Genomic DNA, 22,985 nt, shown 5'->3' on the forward strand with positions numbered 1-22,985 from the left:
CTATCATTTATCAATATATTAAAGTAACAAAACAGAAAAAAACTACTATAATCTTTATTATAAACTCAATTATTATTATTTTTTTAAAAAAAGAGAAGATATTTTCATGACTAAATATAATATATTAATATTAAGGGATAAAATTTGAAAAACATAAATATCATTTATAATATATAATACATATTATGAAATTTCCTTTTTTTCTTAACACGGTAATAGGTTGGTTGTGTGCTTTGCATAATGTAATAAACCTATGAGTGATAGACAATATAAAATAAATAATTGGGGAAAGAAATTAAAATTCTAATCCAAATTCGTTCATTAGAACTTACTAGATGATTCAGCTCATAAAAGGATGCCAAGAATATAAAAAAAACACATTGTCAGGGCGATTCATTGCTCATTTTTTGGTTCAAAGAACATAATTTAACTTTTAGGTGGCAAAATAATATGTACAGGGAAAATACTGGTAAATGAGTTTGTGCCTAAGACGAGAAAAATTATGTTAATTATATTTGATTGAAGAAAATCTTTAAAACCGTTGGCAAAAAAAGAGATAGTTTCAACAAATTTAATAAAAGTGTTAAATATAATCATTAATTCGAGGGATAATTAAGAATGAACTTTAAAAAAATGATCGATATGATTCTAAGGAACGGGTAATAAGATTATAGGATTCGGTATTCTAAAGCTCTTAAAAGAAAATCCTAATAATTTGATTCGTAACCTACTTGTCAATAATATTAGCAATAGGTGTAAAAAAAATTTCACATTAAATATTCTTACGAGAGATTTTATATGTTTTGTGTGGAAGAAAAAAAAAATTTAATGTGTGACGACATCTTTTGGCGATTTTCGGCGTTTTCTTCTTCGGCGAAAAAAGCAGCATTTAACTTCGTCCACAACCTCGACATCACTGTAAATTGCGGCTTGATCCGTTGTTTCGGCGTGACGAGCGAAGGGGGGCAGCTGATTGCTCACCTTTTTGTGTTGGGAATAGGAATTACTGCTTCCGGGAGGTGGGTGGTCATTGGAAAACGTCTTTGGCAGCAGCAACTCCCTGTGATGATTGACGTCGGTGACGGGAGCCGAGGCAACTTGTTCTACAGGCAAGGGATTTAGAGCGAGTGCAGTGTTAGGGTGGTGCTTGGCAGCCGGGGCAACTGACGTAGAAGCTGAGGGAGACTGTTTGTCGGTCCAATCGAATATGCCGTCATCTTTGAAGCCCTTGCGAGTGAATATCTCGCTTTAATTATTAAACATACATTTTTTTGTTAGTTATAAGTTATTTTAAAATTCGTATATACAAAGAACGATGGGGTTGATTCAAATTAGTACAAATTTTTCTGAATTTATACTGAGATACTAAGCAATAACGTGAAATTTACTACTAGGGAAGCGCTTAATTTTAGATTAAGATGTACGTATTAACGAGCACAACTTGTCTTTGTTTTTTTTTGAGTTCGAATAGTCGATAACTAAAATTATACAAGTAATTTGCTAGATTTTTACTATAGCATGTTTTCAATTGAAATCACTACGTGTTGTTAAACGGACCGATTTGAGCCGATTTTTTGAAAACGGCTAACTCGATATATTATTCAGAAAAATATTACGCGAGCTTTGAATCTTTTGCTCACAGATGGCAAAAGATTTTTGACAATCCATTAGCGAAATTTCAAGGCATATCCAATATATATATTTCCGGCTAAAATAGGGAGCTAACCGCTTTTAAAAATCGGCTAAAAGCGAGCCATTTTACAACACTAGTTTCTACAATAAGTTTTCCCAAACTCTGAAGTTGATTGGTGCCAATGTTAGGATTAAAAGATTTCGATTATTATTTCCCAAATTTTGTAAAGTTGTAGATCCCATGTTGTTGATATTCAATTTCTCTTTTTTTTTGTCATTTCAAAAAAAAATTTATCGAATTTAAAAAGATATTTCAAATAATTTTTTCAACCAACACAATCGCAATTAATAGACATTTTAAAAAATTTTATCTTTCACGTTTTATTTATTTTCCGTCGTTTATTATTTTATTTTGAAACGTAAAATTAGACATTTACATTTCATTTTGATTTTCATTTTATTATTTAGTTTTCCAAAAATATTTTTTTTTAGCGTATGTCCAAAAATATACGCTACGCAAAACATCCGAAATTTGAAATTCGCTCTCTTAAAGGGTAGTAAAAATAATCACGTAGTATAAGAATAGTATTATTTTTTGTTTTCAACGTAGCATAAAGATTGTCACATGTAAGTGTAACATATGTTTTATTCCCAATTAAAATTTCTATTTATTATTGTCTAATGGCGTTAATATTACATGTCCATTTAAATGATTACTGTATAAGGCAATACGTAACTTGATATATAGTATATTTTATATATAATTTCAGAAAAAGAAAACCCAAAATTTTATGTTATCGGGCGATACCTTATTTTGATTAAAAAATGATATTCAAAACAAATAAAATCTTCGTCTTAAAAAAAAGAAGATTAATTCATAATTTTAAAAAGAATTCTGATTGGGTAAATAGTTAACAATAAACTATTCATTCTCGATCCAATACTGCCGTTTTCCAAGGACTTATATTATCGATCACTACGTACCGACTACTAGCCGTCATTTTTTTTAATTTACGAGGGAAGCAATAATTCCTTTGCTTGCTTCTACGGACTCTTAGTCACTGAAACTATTATCCGAAAGTAGTGTTGTTTTAAACGGGCTCGATTTTCGCCGATTTTTAAAAACAGCTGTTTACTCGATATTTTGTTCACCTAAAAGGAATTAACCGACGATTCAAAATCGTATTTTTAAACGGATAACAAAATTAATCGAATTCTTCGTTATAATTTTGAAAATTATTCCTAAATATTTAACATTTTCCCTTGCTGCGGAACTTTATTTCCGCAGCTATAAATCTCCTTTGAAACTTTGGGAAAAATCTATTTCTGGAAAACATTTCGAAAGAATTCGATTTTTTCGAATAAAGAATAATGCGAATATTCGATTTACCTTGTGGGTGATAATTAATAATTATAATATACATGTCTGTTATTAGGATCAATAACATATAATAATATCTAGACTGACTTGAATGTTAAATCAGCTGAACCCGTCATTTTGGTAACCTATCATATAGTAATTATTCTCACGTTAAAAACTACTATTAAATTGATAACTTTGCTTCCTTATTATCTCGATGGTCATGCAATTTTTTAAATAAAGTTTACGTCAGACATAGGAATATCGACCCCAGCTGTTTTTCGTTGATGTGCACTTTTAACGAATGCATCGTCAGTCTAAGTATTTATCTCAATTTTAAATCTCACGTGACCGGAAATGTATTTCGGAATAATTTTGGCCATTAACAATTATTTTATTTTTTTTTGGTTTATACGAAAGAATGCATAAAAATTATAAGTTAATTGGCGGCAAATGTGTTTGAAATTTGACTATTCATGCTGGAATAATAGATTTTTGATCTCAAAGTATTTGAGTAAAATTTGGCACTCATTTTTGGTTCCACGGAGAATGAGAAATTTTATGCGTTTCAGAGAATTCGTTTTGAGACGTGTTTCCAAACCCAATGTTTCCGACCAATAACATAATTTATTAAATTTTTAACCACTAACTGATTAGAATAATGCCTCCTCCTTAATCGTAGCAAGGAGGTTTGCCTATGCGCAAATGCAAAATATCCAAAATAGTTCTCATTGGTTGTGAAGGTTTATCAAGGCTCCTTTTGTTTTAATAGTGGGGTAACAAGCTAGTGTTGTTTGAACTATATCTACCTTTAGTCAACTATAAAACAGAGCAGCCATATTTTTATTTCGGAAATATTCTAATCAATCTTCAAGTTGGGGCTCAACTTAGAAGCCTAATACAATTTTTTAGTCTAAAAAACCTGACTAGGACACAATAGAGATGGTCAAAGCAAAGTTAGCTAATCTAACAACACTAGTAACAGCTCTAGTATAAAAAAACGAAAAACTCTTAATCTTATCAAACATTTCCCCTTCAAATAGAATTAATTTTGTTAGAGTAAAATACAGGAATGTTAGAAGAGAAGAGAAGTGAAGAGAAGAGCCCTTCCTTCCTTCCTTCTTTCTTTAGAAAGAAAGAATAGACAATCGGAGAATTGTTTGATGAGCTCACTTTCACGGTAATAAATTACGATGGTTGAAAGTGTCGCTTTATTATAGTGTTTGTTAAACGCTATTTTTGAAAATTGAAAGGTTACCGTTAAACCCAACCTAGCAAAACCGTTAAACCCGACCTGACAAAAAATAGAGCGCTGTCGGTTACCGCTACCGCTATTTATTTATTTTTTCACAAAAAAAAATTTGATACTTTATAAAAAAAACAATTAATTTTTTTTTATTTATCTAATCTAATCTATATTCCCTAAATTTAACATTTCAAATTTTAAACATGTAAAGAAAACATTGATTTCACAAAATAAAAATTTTAATTAATTTTTTTATTTATCTAATCTATATCCGTAAAATTAACATTTTAAGCATCTTATAAAAATGTAAAATATAATATATTATTATTTTTTTAACGCATTTTAGCAGTTGTTTAAAGTATCTAGATACAAAAATGTAGTATCTGTAAGATTACATTAAATTTTTGATAATTTAATGGGTTTTCCCGACAGGCATAGTAGGATTCAATTTTAACAATAAATTATTGGTAAATTGCCCTGTTTTTAGAATGCCACTTTTTTTTAATCTTCTCCATTGCCTTCCAATAGTTTGAATATGTATCGAGGGGTCAGATCTCGGCACAAAATTATAGTGCAATTAAAGTTTGATCACCCTTCCAAGCTATCTGTGTCATGGTTATAGAATCCTTGTAGACATGTTTTTTTTTAATTATCCCTATATCTATCCCGAGAGACTACTGCTTCGAATCCGCCAACAATCCAGAGAGTTCTAATGGATAGGAGATGTGTCTTATCCAATTTCTGTAATCTCTCCTGCTCCAACTAAGCTTATATACCATGTTGTCTTCAATAAAAATTTAATTTTTGACTGGCTAGACCACCGGACCATGTTGTCAGACCGGCCGGACCAGATCCCCACTTAATCTATCAATTATTGACCTTAAGTCATTAATATTGGATTCAATGTTCTAATCTAATTTTTTTTTAATTTACTAATCATTTAACCCTAAGGTAATATAATTTGTTACTGTTGAGCTAATATTTCGTTTCAGATATTACTTAGAACATCATATATAAAGGGCCTTTAAATTTTCCTTAAAGGTGTTTAATTTGACAAGGAATGACCCACAAAAATGAATGTCTTTACAAATAAACGAAAGTGGCCTAAATGATTAATTAAAATTTAACAATTATTACTAATAACGAAAAATTATAATATTTTGTAATGTCTCATTCAAATTTTTTATACATGTATTATTAAAATTTAACAAATCCAATAAAAAATAATAATATCATTTTTAGCTCGCTTTAAAATATTTTAACGATTAGAATCCTAAATTTAGGCATTTTATGTACACCTTATCTGTATCAAGATCCCGATCCTTTTGAAATGTATCTTATTACAACTTCTGCCATTTTGATTACGGCATCGGATCGTCGCCGATATCGGATCTAACCGGTTCGATCAATTAACAAAGATATTAGCTATTCTATCTCCTACCTGTCCTCTCTATTTGGAGGGTTAATGCTCAAAGGTTTCTAACTTTGGGTACACCTAAGCATCAACTCCTACGAGTGTTCCATCAGAATGAGCCTTCAGCACAGCTGGTGATGTGATATAGTCATAGTTCCTTCCATCTATGACTAAAATCTTCAGACTTGCGTGATACTTTTTCTGGATCAAAGCCGCTTAACAACACTAGATATAAGATGGACCTCATAGGAGAAACTTATTTACCGCGTAAACTTGAGGCGTTTATTTTTTGTAAAGGAAAATATCCGCATACAATATTATAATTTTTAATTATTTTATTAATTGATATTTAATTTGTTTTTTTTTAAAACTATTTATTCAAATAAAAGGTGCATAATTTTGTTTATACAAAAGAATTTAATGCGATATATATATCAGACTTGCAGGCCCTGCCCTAAACCCGGCCCGCTGTATATTTTATAACCGAATATTTGAAATCGCCATCATTAGCTATAAAAATCAAAAATAAATATAAAATATTCTTAAAAAAATCGGGGCCGGGCATGAATATATAAAACCCGGCCCTGGCCGAAAAAAAATCTGCAAATTGTATCTCTACAGGTCTCCGATTATATATATATATCTAGCAGAGACCTGCAGGCCCGGCCCTAAGCCCGGCATAGGTACCCGGGCCTGGCCGTATTTTTTTAAGTGTATCCGGGCCGGGCCTGAAAATTTTTTTGAAAAAATATCCGGGCCGGGCCGTATATTCTAAAGAGATGTTATTTACTGATATATATTCTTATAAATAAAAACACCTACCACAAAATTTAAGGACAAAGCTCATTCCCGGTATTATATAAAATAATGATAACAAAAAAAAACGATATAAGTATCGGATCGGTATCGGCGCCATTTTAAGTAAATATCGGCAAATATCTGATCAAATAGGTCGAAAAATTATTGATAGTTCCATTTTTTACATTCCCAAAAATTTAGGGCCGTGATCGGAAAAATGTGGGTTAATTACCTTACCGAATAATTGTCCGACAGTAACATTCGAGGAGGGTAAGTTAGAATTTAATTTTTCTACCTTTAAAATTTTCGCCACAGATGCAGAATTATCTCAGAACCCGACCGCCCACTCGCTAAAAATGCGGCGTTTTTAAGTCCTGGGAACGCAAAACCCGTTAAAACCTACCTTCATGTCACTCCGAGTTTCTTTAAAATAAGCAAATAATTGATTCTTTAATATTACATTTGATTATTTTAGTCATTTTGACATAATTAGCCATATGACGTCATCATTCAAATTTAAAAAAAAAAAATCGAAGGGGTATTCGATTCGGGTTGGATCTTTATTTGACGTAATATGAAATGGAGGCACTGCGACTGCGCGATACATTTGATCGATCAATCATGGCTCCCGTTATTAATCCTTTATCAATTTTTCTTATATAGCATTAAAAAGAAAATTTTTTAAAAAAAATTCTCATTGACAAGTAATATTTAAGAAACGCAAAATGAACCCCGCGACGGAGTTTCTTCCGCCCCCCCCCCCAATAAAACGCGTTTATTTTAAGATTCTAACTTCCACGGACATTTAACAAAAAGGGGAAATTTAAAACCTATCAAGTCAAGTAACTTTCCTTCACTTTCGCGCATTAAATTCTTCATTGATTCATTCATTCAATTAAAATCGCGAAAAAAAAAATAATTATAAAAATATTGTTTATCGATCAAAAAACGACAAAAACGTTTTTAATAAAAGACGAATTCCTTTATATTATATTTTGAAAGGTTAAATAAAAAGAAAAAAGAAATTTTTTTTTTAAAAAACAAACAAAAATGACATTTTTATTATTATGATTTTCTTTTTTTCCTATCTTGCCTATTGAAAAGGGGATCATGTAAGCCCCGGCCCTTTTTTAAAAAAATTATACCGAGGGGGGCCATTTGGGCCGTAAATTATCTGAATCGCCCATTCGTTGTTTTGACAATGTTGAAAAATATTTTTTAAAAAAACCCGACAACACCCATTCAAAGTATGGGCGGGCGAAAAAATCGCCCGATGAAGACCACTTAAATGTCCTTGCATTTTAAGAGCTTTTTAACTAAAATTAGCAGAGTTGTTAAAAGATACTTTTTAAATGGATCTAGATACAGATACATCGTCTAAAATAATATCTAGATACCGATATCGTAATCAAAAATCTATCTAGATACAGATACCACATTTTTATATCTAGATACAGGATCTAGATACTTGTATCTAGGAGCCTTTGACAACTCTGAAAATTAGTAATATAAACCCCCCCCCCCCCCAATTTTTAATGATAATGATCTAATTAGAAAATAAATACAAGCACAACATGATCTATAAGAACGGGTTAAACTGAAGAGAAGAAATAAATAACCGTAGAGGAAAAAAAAAATTATAAAATTTTATAGGGCCGGGCCCTAACCTTTCTTAAATAAAATATGGCGGATAACTTGCGCCGATTCTTAACAAACCGGGCACTTGGCAGGTCTCTCATGTGAGCCTTTTCGTATAAAAATGGCCATGCGAAATATATTCGATTATTGCGGATAACCCGAATACCGAATATTACGAAAATTCGCCATTGCGAATATCGTTGATAAATCTCTTAAAAACCTAAAAAAATGGAGTAGACGAGTAAATCGGTTCGCAACTTTCACTAGTTTGTGTGGGTTAGCCTCTTTGTAATCGCCAAAAAAAAAACGAAAAAATAAGCCGAAACGACATGGGCGGCCAATAAATGTTTTCCGTTCCTGATTTTGACGCGTTTGCGCCAAAATAAGTTTAGGAGTTTTACGATTTGCAAACCGCTTTGTTGTACATTTCGAGAACGAGGACCAACAATCTCGGAGTATTTAGGGACCGGGGTGGGTTCAAACCCATCTTGGAAACTCGGTCGCTACTAAATTTCCTGATAGTAAATCGGGGGCCCAACAGCCCTTTCAAAAGATGTCCGATTTTATTCGACTTTCATTATCGTTCAAATATGAGAAGTTTACTAACAATTAAAAAAAAAAGAGAGAGAAAGAAAGATTCAAAATCTTCCAGAGATGTTAAAGTATCTAGATACAAAAATGTGGTATCTGTATCTAGATAGATTCTTGATTAAAGTATCTGTATCTAGATATTATTTTAGAGGTATCTGTATCTGTTTTAGATACTTTTTAAGATACATTTTGATATACTCCTATTTAACGCTTTTTTATATTATAAATAAAAATACTTGAATGTAAAATTTATTTTATTTCATATGAGCATATAACTTAATATTAATATATATATATATTAAAAAATTATATATATATGTAAAATATTAAAACTTATATATAAAAAAGAATATATGTATTAATTAAATATGTCCGAGTTATCAATAACAAGCAAATTCTGATATTACAATCCATCTCAAGGAATTTGCCATTTTTAATTGCAATGGAATTGGTATTTTATTTTATTCTATTATATTAATTTTTAAGATTAATATTGATGACAAACTTGCAACATTGTAAAACATTTAAGGGTATTTATACTAAATAAATGTATTTTAATTTTAAGAGAAAACACTTTAGATGATTTAATAACTGATTTTATTATAGATAGCATTCAGCCATTTTCAATTATTGAAAATCCTTCACATATAAAAATGATCAAAACATTAGCTCCACAAAAAAATATAATTTGCTGACAGACAGTGGTTGCTAGAATTTCCCACAGATGGGAGAATGAAAAGAAAGAAATCATTAAAAGTCTAATAGAACCATCGTTAATATGCACAACAGCAGATTGTTGGAGTGCCTATCGCCGGTATAGCTAACATTTAAATTTGTATAATAATTTAATTACAAACAAATTATTTGAGCAGTTTTAAGAAATGTAAATTTTTAGTTCATACATAAAGTCACTGCACAATATATAGATCCAACAAGTTTGGAAAGAAAAAATGTAGCGTTGGCTCGTAAAAGAATGACTGGGAATCATGCATATGATAAAATAGCAAAAAATTTACAAGATATAGTAAAGGATTATTGCATACAAAATAAAATCTCAAAGACCATTACTGATAATGCAAAAAACTTTATTAAGTCTTTTAGGTTTATTTTTATTATAAATATAAACAATAATATTACTTATTTATGATAGAGTTTTCAAGCCAATTGAAAATATTAGTGAATCCATTGATGATCTGGAAGATGAAGAAACAGTTGCACCAATATCAATATCAGGTCTTTATACTACTGCTCAGGATTTTGGGATATCAGAATAATATATTTTACCTAATCATCAATGTTGTGCCAGTTACACATTGAATCTTGTTGCCACTCTAGATGCAAATAGGCCTTGTAGTGTAAACAATATCAGAGGGTAAAACTATAATTTAATATTTTATTCCTTAGATATATAGCCCAACATTGTCTAAATGCCAAAATATATGTAATAGACAAAATAAATCTCAAAATTCATATTTTATATGTCCCAATATAACTAGATGGAACTCCACTTATAATGCTTTACAATTAATGTCAGAAATTATTAAGACTAAATTTGAAAAATTGGACAAGATGTGCGATGGAAAAAAAATATCTAGATTTTTATCTAATGAATGTGATTTTATTCATGAATATTGTTTAGTAAGTTATAAATAAAATTTATATATACAGCATTATTTTAAATTAGCTAATGAAGCCGGTAGCAAGTTCACTTGTTATCCTGCAGGGAGATAAATATATGTTCACCGCTTATTACTGTGCAACTATTTCCCAGCTCATTATTAAATTAAAAAATTTTAAACAAATGAACCTGAAATTTTGTTTACCACTCTTAAATGCCTTGCTCAAAGGGATTGAAGATAGGTAAGTTAATAATAAATTTATCAATATTTAATAATTCAAAGTTTATTGGGACGATTTGTGAAGATGAAAATATTTTGTCAACTATGCTTCATCCTTTTTTTTAAACTAGATTGGACATGGTTGCAAATGGATGAAAATTTTAATAAAAAAAATTAATTAATACAAAGATTAGTTGAGGAATTATCAAAGTCTTCAAATGAGTGCAAATTAACCTGTGAAAAAAAAACCGATAATTTAATATCCGATTTTTTTCAGTATCCCACAGCAGGAGATATGATTGTTAATGATTTAAATCCTGAATAATCAACAAATTTTAAATAGTTTTTTCAAAAATGAATGCCGAGATTTTAGTATTTTTAAACAATATCCCGATATAAAAATGTTAATTATTAAATATAATACCACAATCCCTTCCAGCGCCCCTGTTGAAAGACTTTTTAGTATAGCTAAAAATGTCTTTACAGATAAACGAGGATGTCTTAATGGCCAAAATTTTGAAAATATTTCATTACTGCTAATAATTATTTATAATCATTTAATCTTACATTATATTATTTTATTAATGATACAAAATAATTATTTATATTAATCATATATTATATTAATATCTAAAAATCATTATTTTAGTTATATTTTGATAAATGTGATATCGAGTCAATAAATTTTTTAGATCATTTCTAATTTAGGTTTATTCAAAACTCATCTAAGAGTAAAATAAAAAATGTATCTGTGCATAGATACATTTTGAATTGTATCTGTATCAAGATAACTTTTTAGAAGCTGTATCTGTATCTAGATAAATTCTTAGACGATGTATCTGTAACTGGATCCATTTAAAAGTATCTTTTACCAACTCTGAAATCTACAAATGGAAGAGATTTGTTTTTGCGAGATATTGTGTGCATATGTGCAGTAGTATTAGAATTTTTTTCAACAATTTTCTAAACTTTTTAAATTTAGAAAAAATGAAAGAGGAACTGTTTAAATTTTAAATTCTTCTTTTCAAAAAAACATGTGTTTCAAATCAATAAATTTTTTTTTTGTTAAAAAATTAAATCAGTTTGAGGCCATAAATAAATATTTGCAAAGGAGATTTCGTTTTAAATTTGCTTTTTTTTTATTAAAAAAAATTACTGTATAAAACATGTGTTAACGATAGAGATGGGGGTGGGTAAATTTTAAGCCAATCAAAATCGAGTGACGCGTTTAAGAACGTTGAGCTCTGAAGGGGAGTTTGCAAAAAAAATGGCAAAATAATTTTACCCGGCCATCCACGCTTCGATGTGTATTGTTGGCGAAAAATGGGTCAGGTTCTATCGGTTTTGTGGGGAAACACCGAACCCGTCACTCTTATGCCTGTGCGATCTGGCAAGACTCCTTGAGTTTTGGGTCGGGTCGGAACCAAAAGATCAAATTGTTTACTCGACAATTTAATTAAAATGGTGGTTATTTGGGGGTAAATAATCTTTCTTGAATGGATATTTTAAATCGTAATAGATTATAAGATCTATGTATATAAAAGTACCTAAAAAGTGAGCGGAGGTAAACGTAATCGGGTGTTTCAAAAAAGTCGAGCCTACGAACGTATCGCAGATAGGTGGCGAACTCGTCGGGCAAACCCTGGCACAATAAATCCAAGGGTGTAGCCCGTTTGGTATCGCCTATCTTCTGGTACCGCTCCTTGAGGGTGTCGGCTTTGAGGCCCTGCCAAGGCAGACTGCCTCTCAGGAAGTAGACGAACATGTGACCCAGGGCCTCGAGATCGTCGCGGCGGCTCTGCTCGCGACCGAGGTGAGTGTTGATACTCATGTAGCGGGCCGTGCCCGTGAGGCTTTTGTGTTCGCGGTAGGGGATGTGTTTGCTAGTCTCTCCGTCTACGTATTCCTTGGCCAATCCGAAGTCTATTATATGGATGACGCGTTCTTTCGAAGTAACGGGATTCGATGATTTACGGCCGATAAGAAAGTTTTCGGGTTTGACGTCGCGGTAGATGAGGCGGCGAGAGTGAACGTACTCGATACGAGTCAGCAATTGGAGCGCGATAGATAGAACTGTTTTAAGGCCGAATTTTCGGTCGCAAACGTCGAAGAGATCCTCAAGACTCGGGCCCAACAGCTCCATCACGAGCGCATTGTATTTTCCGCATGGACCAAAGTAGTAAACGTTGGGTACACCTATGATTATCACCGTCGGTGAGCTAGTGACAGAAGTAAAAGGTTGATTGACGTTGGAAGAGGTGGAGGAGGGGGTGGTTAGCAGCATCTTGTAGAATCGGTATTCCAGGTGCAGTTGAGGCGCTCGCGACTTAACGGGCTCAAGTTTGATGGCCACGTGTTCGTTCGTGTACAGATTCTTGCCCATACGCAGTTCGCCAAAATTCCCGCAGCCTATCTTCTTACCCACCCTATAATTGGGTCCTACCATGAGCACGTTAGAGCTCGGACCCAAAGGCGGGTTAGCGCTATTGCTTGTTTCTTGGGAATTGCTAGGCTGGGTCGAATGGTTAAGAACAGGAAGATTGGGGGGAAAGTGGGACGAAGCCGATACCACTTTCATCTTCACTTATTCCTCGAGTTCGATGTGTTGTTTAGTGGACCCCTGGAAACAGAGGAAGATGCCCATTACGGCTGTTAATTTTTAAGCTAAGTGGGCTGTTAAATAAGAAGGGGTGGGCGAGCGCGTGGCAGTAGCGCGGATGCGGATATAATTATATTTACATACTTTCGGAAATATCGGTATAAGTTGGTGGTGCAGTCGTTAGAATCGAGGAAATTTAGGTATAATTGCGAAAGTTTTAGGGCGAAGGTAGAATTTTTTTTTTAATGAATGCTGTCGCAAGTGTGCTGGGGATATGATGGATGATTGACATTTGCTTTTTTTAAAATATGTATTAATAAATTAGAATGCGACTCTTTAAATTATGCTCGTTGTAAATGAGTAAGTGAATATTGGGACCAAGGACCCTGAGTATCGATATAATTATGAGATATTAGTTGTCATGTGTTAATAGCGGTATTTATTGCGAATAGGATTGGATTGAATGACTGGAACGGCGAAGGGAATTTCTAGGATAAAATATTTAAAATAAATAATCAAAATATTAATAAATAATCATGATCCCGATTATAATCATCTCATCAAAATCGTAATGCGCAAGCGTATAACGTTAAAAGCTAGCGAATCCAAAAATCAGGCTCTATAAAATATTGTTTTGTTTGAATATTTAGAGCGTTAGCATACGTTATCCCGTTAAGAGTCCATTTCTGAAAAATACGACACGTAACTAGAAAACGCTATAATATAAAACTTTCCCGTATAATTTATACTTTTGATTTTTTTGTTTATGGCTTAGAAACAATTAAATTTCTCCAGGGACTTCGACAACAAGAGGGGAGGGGGTATGACTCATAATAGACAACTAGAGAGAGTGACGTGTGATAGTCAGCTGAAATTGTAAAGAGAAGGGGGCTAGGGAATATTTTCGATTTCGATTTTCTCCGCTAATTAAAATTTTCTATATTTTTTTTTGGTTCGCTAACTTTGGCTTGGTAGGATGGGGGGGGGGGGTTGCAGAAGTTGGCTTCTATTATTAGCCTAAGAAGCAAAGAAGACATCTCTGCATTCTCCTTTATTTTCTTTTTTTTATATTGACGAGCTTTCTTAAAAATAAAATGTAGTTCTTAAGCACAATTGCAGGGTTCCAGTGGATGGCGCGAACCGAAGAATAAAAAATAAAATAAGGAGTCAAAGAAATAGTAAATTTTCTGTTTTTTTTACCCACGTTTTTTAAAATAACTCCCCCCAAAAAATTAATAAACATTTTGGCACTATACGAAATAATATATTACGGTAAAATTGGCCTCATCTCTCTTCATTTTATAAATAACATCAAATTAAAAATCTTCAATGAAGAAGAAGAGAAGAGAAGAAGAGAAGAGAAGAGAGAGAGAAGAGAAGAGAAGAGAGAAGAAGAAGAGAAGAAGAAGAGAGAGAAGAGAGAGAAGAGAAGAGAAGAAGAGAAGAGAGAAGAAGAGAAGAAGAAGAGAAGAGAAGAGAAGAGAAGAGAAGAGAAGAGAAGAGAGATAAAAAATATGACAAATTTTAAACATTTCTCAAAAATATCGATTTTTTCTTTATGTGAATTATTATTACTTATTTTATCTATATCACTTTTTTTCTTTTATTAAATATTGATTTATTTTATCATATTTTCCCTACCCTCACCCCCCCCCCCTTTTTTGATTTGGGCACAAAAAATGAAAGTTACCTTAGGATTAGGGATAATCCATCAATCCCAAAAAGAGTCTTGATTAGTGGCTAGCTTACAATAACCAATACTTGACTTCAAATCATTACATAAGTTAAGCAGTATTATTGTATAGGTTTAATAATATTGATAGTAGTACAGTTGTAATTTTTACCCCCAACTTAAAGAGGAATAAACTGTAAGTGGCATGAATGATTGCCCATTTTATGAAAATTCTGTCGGCATTTATTGAAGTTTTTGATTCTTTGTATATTCACTTACTTCAAATATGATATCGTAATTAAATAGATACGAGAATGTATTTTCGTAGATATACTAAATATTGCTACCACCGATACTACATTTATATAATAAATTGTATGGATAAGAAGATCGATATATTATTTAATCTTTCCAAAGTAAATAATTATCACCACCAATAATAGCGTTCAATATATTTTTTTTTTCGGTAAAATCAAAAATTAAAAATATTTTTTAGGTAAAATGGGATACATTATATAAGGAAATAATTTTTTTTTTAGAGTAAAGCCAAATTCGCAGCTTTTAAGCCTATTGAATTGATTCATTAGTATTGGCACACTGAGTGATTTTGCTATTGGTTATTTTAATACCACCAATAAAATCTTGATATAGTGGCCAGATTAGCGTTGATTACAGCTTTTATCCTATTATTATGACTAAATGGGTCATTCCTTTGCTTCCGATCCATTCGTCCCTCACCCTCACACCCACCGCCCCTTCCCATTTCATATTTTTAAAATTTCTTGTGAAGGTAAAAGGTTTAAAAAAATTTCGCACAAATTACCCCAGGCCCTAAAATATATTTGGCACATCTTACTCGATCCAACACAGTTTTTATTTTATCCAACCCGAATCGAGGGCTTTCGGGTCGAGTCGATCTTCGGATCACGTGACCTAGTATGGGGTAGGACCCGGCCTGTCGTACAAAACAGGTGTTTTCTCTCTTGTTTTTATCGAGATGGCGAGATAATTAGAATTTGTATGTGACAAGGACAATGCCAATTAGTCATTTTTTTTACACTTTCTCTTCATAAAAAATGAGGAGCGTAATCTATATTTTTTTTAAGAGAATATAAATCGCCGGAAATGAAAGATTGAATTTATAGTCCTCGAGGAAAAAAAAGAATAAATGAATGGAAAGACAAAAAAATGAATAAAAAGTTTTTAAAAAAAATGAAAATAAAATTACGTATATTCGACGAATCCCTTCAAGGCAAATTTAAATTTTTTTTTTATAATTATGATTTATGAATAATCAAGTGCCATTGCTATTCGTTAACCTTTAAAAAAAAATAATTGCTTTTATAAAATTTATTTTTTTTAAATTCAAACAAACAATATTCCTTTTCCCATTTTCCTCGTTCAAAGAAAGTTTTTCCTCATCTTAACAAAATCCACCGTGCAATAAAATTTTTTTTTTCAAAACTACAGCTGATTTAGGTTGATTTTTATGATTTTAAGAGTAAAATACGATATTTTTTCTTTGGTAATCAATAATTGCTAGTGCTAAATTTTAATATATACATATATATGAGAGACCCTCAGGCCATAATTTACCCGGATGTGGCCGGGCCGGAAATTATTTTTAAAAAATGATATCCGGGCCGGGCCTGATATTTTAAAACCGAATATTTGAAATAAATATATTTTCAAAAATAAAACCCGGGCCGGGACCTACAAATGATACCTCTGGCGGGGACTGAATAAATTTTATACCTCTTAGATCAAATATAATCTACTTTTAAAAATGATTTTTAAGGGATGATAATGGTATATATATTTTTTTTTAAAAATATGCCTTATTATTGCATTTGAAAAATGTTCCCTATATAATACCATCTAAATATTATCGAAGAAATTATATTAGAGAAAGAGTGGTCAAATGAAATTGAAAAAAAAATAATAAAAAATTTTGAAAAATTTGTGAAGATCGTAATTTTCAATTGGACATAAGATAACCCAATATTTTTAAAAAATTTAATTTTAACGTTTCCCCCCATAATTTATCGATTTTCAAATTAGCCTTCAATTGGACATAAGATAACCCAATATTTTTAAAAAATTTAATTTTAACGTTTCCCCCCCATAATTTATCGATTTTCAAATTAGCCAATTAACATTAGATTCAATATTCGTACTTAATTTAGTTTTTAATCTAAAACTAATTATTTAACAAAATAAAAACCTCAAATTTTGCACCTCGAAACTCTATTATGCCAGGGTTAGTATAAAATAGCAAAGAGCTAAAATTACGTTAATTTAATATGATGCGTATAAAATATGCCTCACAAATTTTTAATCCAAAATTGAAAGGAACCAATCAAAAATCTTGATTTTCCTGATCATCATTTAATAATCCAGGTAATTTAATCACAATATATATTTTTTTTTCAAAAATTAATCATTTATATAAAAATATGGTAAATTTATTTTAAAGTTAAATAACGGTGACAGAGAGCTATTACATTATCCGACAGTGATGGGGGTCTTAGCAAAAAAAAGCGGTATCAGAGCATTTATGACAATAACATATGGGCCTTCCCCTTAATTCATTCCTCAGTTTCCCTTCTCTGACCCCATCATTTCTCAGCCCAGTAATCAAAAAGGAGGGGGGGGGGGGGTTCTTCTAAAACAAAATTTATCCCCAAACTTGGCCTCAAAATTTGTTTCTAATACCATATAAAACAAGACTTTTTTCCCCCACCAACTGAAGTTCCCTGGCAACAGGTCTGGCCACTTCCTGTAGACAGACTCATTTTGAATCTGGTACATCACCCCAGTCATCGTGTAAAAAATAGTGGAATATAATTATTCAATTTTAAAATCGTGATTTTTGAAAAATTTGGTGTTATTAATACAATTTATATATATATAAATATAAATATGACAATGGTTATAAAAACATTATTTCATAATTTTGTTTGCAATTTTTTATTTACATTACTAAAAATCAGGATAAAATTTCCCCTAAATAAAAAGAGGAAAAAAATTTTTTTTTTCATTATATCGATATTATTTTTATTTACAAAATAAAAACTATTTTGACAAATGAGTTTGCAACATTAATTTCAACTATTCAAAAGGTTCACCTCATGAAGGAAAAAATGGATGGATAACGCCGTAGACTGACGTCACTTATAAAGGGTTCTTAAGCCAGCCGTGGACAAATTTGATTGGCTGTAGTAGGGGCCATTGAAAGCATTTTGTTTAGATCCTTATCCAATGGCTCGTAAGTTAGTAGTTAATATTAGAGATCTGCAAAGTTAAGCCCGGCCCGAGTCCGGCCCGAACGGGCTTCGGGCCGGGTCGGTAAATTTTTTTAAAAAAATTTCGGGTTCGGGCCGGGTCGGCAAAACTTTTTTTTAAAAAAAATTTAGGGTAGTTTATTGGTGGGGCTATTATGATGTGCCATTTTGTCAATATTATTATCCGTGAGGTTAACCCTGTTCCTACCGTTTTTTTTCTGAAATATGGAGGCAAATTCCATTAAATAAATTTGACTTAAATGCTAGCTATAAAATAATATTAAATTTTAAAAATATTTCACTCATCCTACTGTTTTTTTTTCTGAAACATGGAGGCAAATTCCATTATATAAATTTGACTTAAATGCTAGCTATAAAATAATATTAAATTTTAAAAAATATTTCACTCATCCTACTGTTTTTTTTTCTGAAATATGGAGGCAAATTCAATTAAATAAATTTGACTTACTACTTTATTATTAACACTCACAAATCATAATTAGTTTAATTTAACTTATAAACATTAATTGATTTTAAATTTAATAATATTCATTCTTACTATATTATTAGATTTTTAACTTGTTCAAATTCAAATATTTGATTCATCCTACTGTTTTTTCCTGAAATATGGAGGAAAATTCTATTAAATAAATTATAATATTAAATTTTATTCATATAATAATTTTACCTGACAGAGTAAGAAATAATTTATAATTCGATTAAAAAGTGGTAAATTTAAAAAGGTTGTGATCTTCTTAAAAATCATTAATTAAAAATGGTTGATTAATTAATTAATAAAACAAAGAAAATAAATTTAAACCAATGAAATAGAAGGATAATAATTTTAAACCAATGAAATAAGACCTTAATTAGCCAATAAAAATAAAGATTAATAAGCCAATAAAAATGAAAAATAATAACGTATAAGAAAGATTATATTTCAAAATTTAATATAGAAGGTGGCTGGGTGGGAAGAACGATTGCCTTTAAAACATTAAGTCATGGGTTCGAATCCCGTTATGTACAAAAAATTTTCTTAAAATTTAACATTAGAGAGATAGTCTCCATCGATTTATTTAACATTAAGAAGATAGGAAAGTTGATGAGAAAAATAAAAATTAACATTAAGGTTATACGAAAACGTTCATTTTTTGATTACGGTGATTATATATATAGATACTTCATATTTTGCCAGCATTCCAAATTTATTTTAATTATAATAAAAAATCAATAGAATAGAATATTTCTTATATGTGTTGTTGATATGACTCTGATTGAGTAAAAAATAAAAATACAATTCCTTATTCTATTTCTGGGAACGAGAAAATACATAAATTTAAATTGGAGTGAGACAGGAAATAATTTAAGATCAATTAAACTATGTTAGCAATGTGTTAGAAAAGATCGCCTACATAAATTATAAAAAATGCTCCGTTCTTTTTTTTAATAGTATTATTAAATATTTATTAATTAATTTTTTTTTCTGATATTGTTTTCATTATAATATATAATTTTAATATATCTATATATCCATTTATTTTACAAATTTGTCATTTTCTACATTTATAGTATTAAATTAGTTGAAATGTTAAATGTTTAAAAAATCTATGAGTAAATTTATTTATATAATATAAGTGTTATACATTGATTTATAAATTAAATTCATTAAAAAAATTTTAAAATAAATATTGTGCCGCTGCCCGAAAATTTAGTAAGCGGCGGCAAAATCGGTGCGTCGCCGAACGCTAGTGTTGTTAAATGGCTCGTTTTGAGCCGATTTTTAAAAACGGCTAGCTCAATATTTCGTCCAGAAAAATATTACGCAAGCCTCAAAATTTTGCTCATAGAAGGAACAAAGGTCTAGGCATATATTTTCGAAATCTCGAGACTTAGGCAATATTTTTCTGGCTAAAATATTGAGTTAGCCGTTTTAAAAAATCGGCTCAAAATGAGCCGTTTAACAACACTACCGAACGCCGATAAAAAAATTTAAAAAAACCGCCGCCATTGATTGAGACATCGGTGCGCAGGTCTAATATTATTACATTTATTTTTAATTTTTATAGCTAATAATCGTGATAAAGCTTGTCATATTTAAAAAAAAAAATTAAAATATGGTCTGGCTCACACAGGTCTCTGACATTTTTATATATTTAGCTGATAATTCATCGCGCTAACTGTAACTGCGGGGTAATACAATTTTTTACAATATGGCAATCAAGTATTTTGTTTAATTTTTCTTTAATTAGCTAAAAAAATAGCTAATTAGTTTTAATATGGAACTATTTTCTTGGCGATAAGGATAGATAGATTAACATGTGCAATTCCCAGTGACTTCAGGCGAAATCAGCTGATTTTTAGCAATTACCCAAATATTTTATAGTATAGGGTTTCAGAACATTGCACTAAAAGATAACTATAAACCACAATGGCTTAGACTAATATGCCAAATATCATTCAAATATTATTTATTTATTTTAGGTACTCACAAAATTGAAGATTTTAAATCATTTTTTAAAAAAAAGTTGTCATTTAATCGTAAATGATTTTCATGCATAAATAACAAAAGATTTTTTACAAAAAAGAAAAATATCTATTTTAAAAAAAGAATAAAATCTTTGATTATTTATTTTAGAGAGCATTTCAAACTCTATAAGAAACTTTCAGCATTTAAACAAGATTTTAGGGGTTCCAAAGATTATGAATATGTAATATATCTAATTACCACTTTTTTGTCCAACCAGTAATACCAACGTTATTATTATATGTGTATTGTTTATTGGGAAAGGCAAAAATATAATTCACAAATATTTTAATTTTTTAATATAAATTCATCATTATAAATATGAAATAAACTTGTTAAAGTTAGATGAATTTAAAAGTAAAAATAAAATAAATTAACATCACCTATTTGTCAGTTATTTTTAAAAAATAAATTCATGGCTTATTGCAAGCAATTATTTTTAATTTGAGTTAATTATCAATGTGACCACAAGAGGATTTTGGAGCAGTTATTCCCTTCCTAATATTAACTCATTTTTGAGGAGGAAACTGGTGATTATATTCTATGCCACACCAGTGGGAATCTCTTAAGCCTCATTAGCTATCTGCAGTTGTTACCAATTACCTGTGATTAAAACAGAAGAAAGGGGGGAATGACTTACCCAGGAAAATCCTAATAAATGGTGAAGTAAGGTATTATTGTTGGTAATTTATGTCCAACTTAAAGATATTGCCATTATAACAAATGATTTATTCAAATTGCTATTCATCTATTTATAAATATATGACCTTTCACAGTTTTTATTAATAAAAAAAATCAATTTCAATATATTTTAACTATAATACTTTAGTATAGATCTTTTTGCCATGACATTTATATTCATAATTCAAAATTAAATATTCTCAAATAGCCCAAAAAGAAAAAGCATTTTAATAATTTGGTAATTTAAGCAAAATACTAGTCCCAACCTATTAGATGCCCAAATTAAAAAGATTTACAATCAATTAACAATAATAGTTTAAAAATTATAAGAAAATTATGAAATACTTTTGTTCCTGGAAAATAAGAGATTATTTAATGTATGAATTGTTTTCTTAAATTAAAACAAGCATGTAAAATGTATATATTTAAATAACTAGTATTTTTAATTTATAGTAAAACAAAATTAAAATAGATTCAATAATTTGCTATGAATATTTCACAATGAATTTTAAATCGAATATATTGTTGCTCTAAAATAGGTCAATTACTTATAATATCAAAATATGGAGTTCAAAAGATTTTGATTACAAACATATACAATTTTGTCTGGCATGTAAATTTTTTTAAAGTTTGAAGTATCCATATAAACCGAGTTTATTACAAATTGTTCTTAAAAAGTTATTATATATTATCATAGTTTAAACATTTTAAATTATTCTACACAATAAACAGTTTTTATTTATTCATATTATACTTCTAATACCGAGAATATATCATTTCATTATATTGATTATCACGAGGACTGGAAAAGTTTTTAATTGAGTACCGAAACAAAAAAAATATAAACATTAGGTTTTCTTATCGAATTTATGGAAATTTGAAATATGTTACAAAATATATAAAATCTCATAATCCGTGATGTACAAGAAGATGCCATCCTAACTTATTTATTGGTATTCGACGACTACAATACATTTTTGATTTCAAATAATTCAGAATATGCCAATTCATTAGAAATATTTGTTTTAGGAGCATGGCTTCTTGGTTATTCGCTGTTTTTCTTAGTGATTTTTTAGTTAAATTTTTTAATAATCTGATCCTCTTTTAGGGCTTATAATATATAAAGTTATCATATTCCCTTTCCAACTCTGCTCCTTCTATTTATTTAAATAATCACTATGAGGATGACACAAGATATGTATTATCTAAAAAAATTCAATAACACGATTAGATTTTCCTTTTCGCTCAAAATTTTGTTAATATATAATATATTATCGTTTCGATGTAAATTTGTTATTGTAATGTTACATTTATATATCTATATTATTTATATTTTATTGCATCTCTAAAGTTAATGAATAAAATTCCAAAATATGGTATATGTATATATATATATATAATAATAATTATATTTTTTTATATGTATTCTATTTTGTAAGACATTCATTTATAAAAACTATAAATGGAAGAAACATTTTAAATTAAAAATAACATAATATCATTTATGGAAACGAGCCACGAATCCGAGGTGAGGAATTTTTTCAAAAATATTTATGAAAACAGGAAAATTTTATAAGGAGGATGGTTAAAGTTTTTCAATGATACTAGGATTGCTAAGGAATGTTTTTAAAAAGAATATTAATTTGGCAAAAAAGGTAGGAATTTCCTTTTAATCTAAAATGTTAGCTATCATTTATATTTGGTCAGG

The 22,985-nt window shown here is 30.0% G+C and overlaps 1 protein-coding gene across 1 annotated transcript; it reads right to left on the reverse strand.

The window, feature by feature from the left end:
• Window positions 1-129: 129 nt before the first annotated feature.
• Window positions 130-22,136, reverse strand: LOC135927328 (casein kinase I-like). Its single transcript, XM_065463289.1, has 3 exons — window positions 22,032-22,136; window positions 12,065-13,604; window positions 130-1,246 (listed from the first exon to the last, which is right to left on the reverse strand). Exons 2-3 carry the CDS (start codon window positions 13,093-13,095, stop codon window positions 826-828), a joined length of 1,452 nt encoding a protein of 483 aa, XP_065319361.1. The 5' UTR covers window positions 13,096-13,604; window positions 22,032-22,136; the 3' UTR covers window positions 130-825.
• Window positions 22,137-22,985: the final 849 nt, after the last annotated feature.

This window comes from Gordionus sp. m RMFG-2023, chromosome 3 (assembly GCF_954871325.1).
Source record: "Gordionus sp. m RMFG-2023 chromosome 3, tfGorSpeb1-WG-v2, whole genome shotgun sequence".
Lineage (NCBI taxonomy): Eukaryota > Metazoa > Nematomorpha > Gordioida > Chordodea > Parachordodidae > Gordionus > Gordionus sp. m RMFG-2023.

Excerpts from the sequence above, each read along its gene's own strand:
- LOC135927328 (XM_065463289.1), bottom strand. The coding sequence starts at position 13,095 with ATGAAAGTGGTATCGGCTTCGTCCCACTTTCCCCCCAATCTTCCTGTT. Across the intron at positions 1,247-12,064 it reads TACCTCCGCTCACTTTTTAG|CGAGATATTCACTCGCAAGG; the intron begins GTACTTTTATAT and ends TAATAATTAAAG.